General features: G+C 48.1%; 1 protein-coding gene across 1 annotated transcript; it reads right to left on the reverse strand.

Moving 5' to 3' along the window:
• Positions 1-3,218: 3,218 nt before the first annotated feature.
• CUNH22orf31 (chromosome unknown C22orf31 homolog) lies at positions 3,219-5,243 on the reverse strand. The gene is made up of 3 exons (XM_008686748.2): positions 5,181-5,243; positions 4,593-5,039; positions 3,219-3,684 (listed from the first exon to the last, which is right to left on the reverse strand). Exons 1-3 carry the CDS (start codon positions 5,241-5,243, stop codon positions 3,247-3,249), a joined length of 948 nt encoding a protein of 315 aa, XP_008684970.1. The 3' UTR covers positions 3,219-3,246.
• Positions 5,244-8,007: the final 2,764 nt, after the last annotated feature.

The following is an 8,007-nucleotide window of genomic DNA, read 5'->3' on the forward strand; positions in this document are numbered from 1 at the left end:
AAATAGGGCGGAAGGTCTGCAGCTCTGAGGAGCTGGGACAAGCCATCGCTACGCAAACCCCAGGGTGACAGGGACAGTTCAGCCCAGTGTTCCTCAGTCTGTCCCTTCGTGTCATCGTCTTAGGTAAAAGGACAGAGTTCACAGTCCTGAACTTGGGCTTCCTGCCGCTGGCTGCAGAAATGATTTGAAGGGGTGTGCGGGGACAGACACCCAGGAGGAATGTAGTTTTGCAGCCTTAGTGTCTGGGGCGGTGGAAAGCGCTCTCAGTAACCCAGAGAAGGGACAGAGGGCGCTAGAGCGTGCCTGGGGACCCCACAGGGTCAGCACCGAGCTCCGTTTGAATGATACATTTCCCATCCCATTTCCTTCTGGAAGCACCGCTTCAGGGTTATTCAGCCCTCTGCCTCGTGGCTGAAATTTCACGCTCATCTCGCCTGCAAATGTCTACTATCCTTTCTACCTAATGCACTATTATATACTGATTCTCCATGAGACAGAGAAAGAGACTATCAGATAGTATAGACCCAAAGGGTAGGCTTTTGTATATTTTTCCAGCCTTTTGCTGTCCTTGTTTTCAAGAGGAGGGAGAGTTTTAAACCCAAAACATTTTTTAAGAAGATATTTCCATTGTAAAAGGGAGAATCTATTTAAAGCTATTTCAGATCAGGGATTGTCATCCTTTTTGTCCAATGTACTTCTTGTTCTTAAAGGTTTTTTTTTTTTTTAGAACAAACATCACATTAGCCCTTGTGTTCACTAACTCCTCTGATCGCTTTTATTCATTTATTGTGATTTGAAATGCTCATTTGCAGAACCCCATATAGTGGGGAAATAGAGACCACCTAGGGTTGCCATCAACGACAGTGATGACCCCTCTCTAGTCAGGCCAGGGTCCAGACGAGAATATGTTTGAGAATCTCAGTATATCCCAAACTTTCTTTCTTTTTTTTTTTAAACCCAGCCCATGATGAGGAAATTTACCTACTTCTAGCCAGGCTTTGGCAGAAAGAAATTCCAGCATCAAATGATCGAGCCAGTTGCCATTTAGGAACTCAGTGCGGTGAGATTTGTCCTCCAGCTTCTAGGTACAGTCCCTTGGGGGCTGCTCCCCCCCCCGGGTCTATGCCCAGCACACCTGTTGGCGAGGGTGTGAGAAACGCCTAAACTGTTGACATGTGATCCGGGCTGCCTTTATTTCTCGGGCCAGGAGCAGCAGCTGCTGAGGACAACAGCTTGCATTACGTGGTTTTAGGGAAGGGGTGGGGGGGGTGGCTTCTAACACGAACTGCAAAAAAAACAGCTTCTCCTTGTTGAGATTTGTGTTGTTTGCAGTTTTGTGTTTTTTCGTTTTGTTTTGTTTTTAATGCCTTTGAGTGCATATTATCTCCTTTGTCTGAAACCATACCCCCAAAGTGGCTTTCTTTAGCCTGATCGGGGAAACTATTCCTCAACAGCCTTAAGCAATAAATAGATGAGTAGATAATGTGGCTTTCATGGGGCTTATTAAAATAAATGTGTCCAATTTTCATTTGAAAGAGCAATAATTACAGATGGCAAAAAGAAACACATTTTTTGTAGTGTACAGGGCAGTAGAAGCAGAAAAACGAAAATGTTAAAACTAAATATCAGCCATTGTCTTAAATTTATGTTGGCCCACCAGACAGGGAGGTCACCAGAATATAGTAACCAGCTATATTCTTGCCTCACCGTTCAAATCAAAAGAAATGTCTTCTTGGAAGTTGTAAGACTCTGGGAATGAGGACCAGTACATTTGTCAGTGGCCTCTCAGTGGTGTGTTGGGGTCATATAGCCTTGGAAACTGGGAGCATCACATTTACGATTGAGAATCACCCCCGCCCCCCAAGCCGGAGTGTGACTGTTAGTCCTGGTCCCATGGCCCAGCCCTGGGTATAGGACAGCCATGTAAACTGAAGAGTCCTGGAACCAGTTTAAAAATGGGGGTTTGGGAGTTCTGATCAACAAGGTACCTCTTTACGCTGGCTCTGACTCTCTCATCTCTCCCGCCTCTCTTGAACCCAAGCCATTTTATAAAGCTCGATCTGCTGTCCCACCACTCAGACCCTCCCCTATGTGCTGCTAGTTTCTACTCAAAGCTCGTGCAGGACTAATGCTTTTTAAATGAGGTCTAAAAAATAATTACTAATCAGAGTATTATTTTTTAAACAGACCTGCCTTTTTCTATTCTTTATATAAACTCTATTGCGTTGGTCTAACAAGACACTATTTTGAAATGTTTTTTTTTTAATTTCTCCCATAGCACTTAAAAGATATTTTGTAAAGACTTTGCTGTAAAGATTTTATAATAAAATGGTCTAAGGGCTCCTTCTCCAACATTACCATTTTTTTAAATGTTTTAAAGGCTAGAAAACAACTTGTGTATATATTCCGTGTATGTATAGTAGCACATTTCATTTATGGAAATATGTTCTCAGAATATTTATTTACTAATATATTTATCTTAAGCCATGTCTTATGTGGAGAGTGTGACATTGTTGGAATAATCATTGAAAATGACTAACATGAGGCCCTGTAAATACATGATAATTGCACACAGATTTTACATATTTGCCGACCAAAAATGATTTCGAACAAGTTGTAGTCTTCTATGGTTTTGTAACAAATTGTACAAATGACTGTAAAAAAAAAAATACAATTTTATCAAGTATGTGTTACATGTTGTCATTGCTGTTTGGTAAAGGTCTACAGATCCCACCAAGGAGAGGTTTGCACCAAGCAGTGCCTTTCACTTCCGCCCGGTTCACGTAAGCGTCTGCACGATTTCCTCTCCTGGTAACGCAGAGTTCACGTTGTTGGGGCCTGGGGTGGTGTCACTAGAGAGCGTGTGGGATTATGTCCTTGAGGTGGTAGTGGTTTTTCTGCTCAGCCCCGTGTGGAGGGAGTGAGGGAAACGATAGTCTCCTTTTAAAAATAAGGAACATGGGCTGTTGACTTCGTCTGCCTGGCCTTCTCCTACTCGGAAGACCGAGAGCCCCTCAAACCCCTATTCAGGGAAGGGAAAAGACCCCCAAGCATTTAGCCCTCGCCATGACCTCATCAGGAGAGGGAAGGGCCAAGTACGAAATGAATCTCGTACCCATTTGTCTTATTTCCCAGGGAGGGAGTTACTAATTTGTAAAGCACTCTGAGATTATGTGGAAGGGGCAAAGTGGTGTTTATTTTTCAGACATCTAGCAGAGAATATCCTAAGCCCGTGAGCTTCTGTTCCTATTTCTCACTCTTTAATTTGGGCCATTTCTTGGGCACAGGCTCCTCGTGGACCTCGAGCTGATTCCGGCCAGGCAGTGGGCCCTGAGCCCCTGCAGGAGTGGGAGCCGGGCTGTACAGAGCCTCCCAGAGCTTTTGTTTGACGGCCTTGCCCAGCTCCAAGCTGTACCTCTTGGGGGTCCCGGAGGGATTCCACAGCATCGGCTCGACCACAGAGTGGTACAGAGCCCTGTAACCCTCTGCGGGGAGGCCGTGGATGGTTAGCTTGTCCTCCGACAACTGCCGTCTCTTTCTGGTTTCAGGAAGCAACGCTTGGCCCTTCCAGGCCTCTGTCCCAGTGTCCCCGGGTCGTGCTTGGGTGGCAGCCACATGTTCAGCATATCTGCTCTCAAGATCTTGGCGGACTGTTACTTTTTTCTCCTTTGAACTTTCTTTACTCTAGCCAGGAAGAAAGCAGAGAAGTCAAAGCTAAAACTGGAGAAGGGCGCTCAGAATAATTATCTGGGATTTGTGTCCCAGAGACTTGGTTACAGCCACCACCACCACTTGTCTAGTGTGTTCTGGTTTCCTGAATTCCCTCGTGTATGCCACTGCGTGCATTGCCCATAACCCTGTAAGGTCATATTTTTAAAGGCAAGGAAGCTGGAATGGGTTTGCCCAAACCAGCGCAGTGAGAAGGTTCCTAACCGCAGTGTCCTCGACTGAATGCCACGCGGGATCTGGGGCGTTTACTCTGTGCCAGGTCCTGTTCAAAAACCTTTTGCTTTATATTAGCTCAATCCTCATGGAACCCTATGGGGGAGGGGCCGTTTTCTCCATTTTGTAGAGGACAAAGGTCCAAGAGGCTAAGCCCACGGTTGTCCTCAATTATAGTTCGAGCCGGGATTTGGAGCGGGACAGCCTAGCTCCAGGGTGCACTCTGAGCTCCCTGCCGGCCCCGTGCAGTGATGGAACTCTCTGGACACCAAGTTCCCCAGGCGGAAGTTCATGGCAAGATCGGTGGCTCAACTCTGGTGTTCAGGTGTGTGTGCCTAAGGGCACCACCCATCTCCCGGCCTTTCCCACGCTCATTTTCCCTTCACGTCAAGCTCCTTTTGCCTGTGTTCATGAAAGCCACGCCATCCTCCTGTAGAACGAGGCAGAGTGTAGACAGCACGAGCCCGGATCCGGTACTCTCTCCACTATCTCACACCGCTGCCCCCGGCCCCACCGCCACAATCCTGTCTTTAACTTTAGGATTTCCCTCCCCTCGTATAAATCGCTTAAGCATGAAGCGTTCCCTCGCTTCCATTTCCCTGTCCCCGCTCCATCAGGTTTTCTCCACCACCAGCCACCCTATCACGTACCTTGTCGCTGCCTCCTGGCTTCCTGAGCCTCGGGGAGCCGGGGCTCGGCCCCACTGGCCGTCTGCCCTTGGAATCGATGGCGTTTCTTATCCTGCCCCGTGGCGTGGCTCTTATTGCCGAATTGTCCTTGGACTTTAATCTCTTTGAGGGCTTTGTTTCTCCAAACTTGCTCGGTCCTGGGCAACATTTATCCTTCAGTTGTCGCCTGAGCACCAGCTTAATCAGGGAGAACGAACTGGCGACTAAGGGATTCTTTACAACCTCCCAGGAAGAGGTGGTCCCGGGGGCTGGGGTACTGATGTTCTGCTTTGCACACGTGCCGGCCGTCCAGATGTGGGTGAGGGCCGGCGAGTCCACATAGCAGTCCTGAAGCCTGGTGTTCAGTAAGATAGACTGACGGAGCCCGTAGGTGGGGAGGCTGGCGTGTCGTCTCACATAGATTGGATGCTAGAATTATAAGGGGAGAAAAAGGGATAAAAAAAAGACCAGTTCCCAAGCAGAGACTGGAAGGCCTAATATGAACATCGTTTTACACATCGTTCCTTCTACGCAGCTCTCAGAAATCTCTCCGTCTGCTCTCCTGCTCACCAGGGCCTTTTGTACCAGGTAGGGAAACAAGGTCACGATGATATTCAGGCTCTCGAAGAACATAGCAATGCTTGGGCTGGAAGCAGAGGTTCGGGGAGCATTTACAAGGAATCAAAGACAATGCCTGTCTGCTGGAAAGCTTAGGGAACCGTGGTAGGAAAGGAATGGGGGTGGGATCACTCGCGATTCCTGTAGGAGCTGCAGTCACCCCTCAACCAGGCTGCAAGACAGAAATGACACCATGTAAAGTTCTGCCAAACCCTGAACACGTTTTCTAACCAGACCAGCATGAGCCAAGAAAGGCTGCTCAACAGGGAAATACTGGGTCCAAAAAGGCAAAAGCATAGGGTAAATGATGCAGACCTCCGCTTCCTGGGACGAGCAGAGGGCAGGAGAACAATTTGGGTAGAAAGAATCACACGCTTAAAGAGACCTGGCCTTCTAAGAAATGTCATCTATAAAAAAAAATAAAATCACCTTACCATATTTCGGTTGCCTTAAATTTTATTTTAGCTAGCTTAGTAGGGGGAAGAAATATGTATTTTCTTTTCCCTTTTCCTCGTTTGCTTTTTTTTGTTGTTGCTGTTGTTTTGCTCTGGTTTGTTTTACTATCTCTAGTCACCTGTCTTTCTCTGCCTCAGTCACGTATGAGCAAATTGCAGTCTGTTTAGAGTTTTGGCTCACACGCAGGCAGTTTTGAACCATGATCTCTAGTATTTGTGATGTCACTTTGGTTTGTGATGTGGGGGTGGGTGGGGGTTACATCACCAGATTTTATAGTTAAATTAGGCTGGAAGAAGTTCTATTTTGCTGCGCTTGCAGCCTCAGGGGCTGGTGAAGTGCGCCTTTCCCCCCAGAAGGGCTTGCGTGAATTAGGAAGGTCCTGACGTTCTTAAGGAACATTTCTTTGCACGCAACGGAGTCAAAGACGCGGACCGTATTTGTGGATACAGGTAGCGAGATAGATCCTTACATGTGCAAAAGTAGGCCTCTCCGTGCGCATAAGGAAGGCACTGTTACATTCTCAGAATAGCTGCCAAGGTTAGGGACCAGAAATGAAAGAACACGTTCCTGCAGCCCTGGGCACCTCTCCCTACATGTCTCTCCCCGGGAGACTACATGGTTTCTGGAATGCGGTTTTATTTTACATCCCATGGCAAATTCAGTAATTAGAGCTGTTAGCAGTGTCAAGGGCTTGAAACAGGAACAAAGACGCCTCTTCCTGGTAACTCTTAGGCAATGCCTCGCTCCTTATCAGGTGCTTGTCCTGTTGGTGGTTTTGAGTTTTGAGACACAAAATGCCAAAGGAGGCTCCCTCCTGAGGGGGAGGAGAGGGAAGTGATGGAAAAACAGAGTATGAGTCTGGCAGGAGCTCCTGGAATTGTATGTGTTGCCTGTTTGATTTTTCTGAGTGTTGTCCCGGGAGTGAATCAAAGTCTGCCGGCAGACCGCACCGCGGGCCGCGGTGGAACCACCGCCAGGCCAAGGGCATCTGGACCCACAGACGCTGGGGAGGACAATGGGGCCCATTCAGCTGTGAGCCCTGGCCTCGCCTCCCGAGAGGTGGGTCAGTTTTAGAGCACGGTGTTGGAAAACCGTTTGTCTCTGGGAAGCCTTTGTGAACGTCTGGAGATTGGGCAGGCGAGCATCCTTTCAAAGCTGGTGAATCCCGGGGAGGGGGCACCAGGCTGTTGGTCTACTGTCTGCCTTTGCTCTGCATGGGCAGGGACAGAAGGGAACCGCCGGGCAAGAAAGGAATTCTGGGAGTAGCTCTTCCGTGTCTCTTCTCTCCTTCCTCATCTTGAGGTTGGCCTTCCCACACCTCCTCTTTCCAGATATTCATCTGTTGTATTTACTTTCCTAGGCCTTTACTCAATGCTCACACTCTGAGCAACGTGCTGGATCTCCCTCTTCGGGCACAGAGCTGTTCACACGGATGGCAACTGCTCATACTTCAGTCAAAATCCGCCTCCTCTCCCTGCAGTGTAACTCGCTCCCAGTAGGTAACCCCCATGCTCCTTAGAACTAACCCAAGGTAATGTGGCTGCTACTATCCCTCCCACATCAGTAAAATTTGTATTTATCGAATGGTTGCCATAGGCCAGGCCCTGTTCCAGGTATTTCCCAAGCATCATTTCATGAAATGCCACCAACAGTCTTATGAGTTTGGGCACTGTCGCCAGCCCTACTTTACAGATGAAGAAACTGAGGCACAAGCTGCTCGAGAACCATGCCCCAGATCCCAAAGCCTAGTAACCAACAAAGGCTGGTCTCAACCAAGGTCTACACCGCCCTTGCTCTTCACCACTCCGGGCTATCACTGTAATGCTTTGCCTCTCATCTGGTCAGCCCATCCACATACCACCCCTGGGCCCAGTTCTAGTCCGATCCTTGACATGAGACCTTCTCTGGGCGCACAAGTTGGTCTGCCCAAGTTGACATCCCTGATCCGTCTCTCGATGGGCAAGTGAATTCACATCTCCGAGCCTTACTCTCCTCATCTGTGAAATGGGGATAGTAAGTGCCCACCCCAGGATCACTGCGAGGATGAAATGGGGCAAAGCATGCGAAGCACTTGGTATGGCTCCCGGCTCATAGGAAGCACTCAATAATATTCTTCTTATTATTATTGTGACCCATTCGCTCATCTGACCCTTTCTTGAGTCCCTGTTGCTCATGGTATGAGTGACATAACTCAACATTTGATATGAACTTCATCTTAGGTCCTTCGTGAGCCCAAGCAATGAGCCTCTTGAAGTGGGGAATGATTCTGATCTGACTTGGGTAGCCTGACATTTCTTTTCCCATGATCCACCTTCACTAAACA

This window comes from Ursus maritimus, unplaced genomic scaffold (assembly GCF_017311325.1).
Source record: "Ursus maritimus isolate PB19 unplaced genomic scaffold, ASM1731132v1 scaffold_33, whole genome shotgun sequence".
NCBI lineage: Eukaryota > Metazoa > Chordata > Mammalia > Carnivora > Ursidae > Ursus > Ursus maritimus.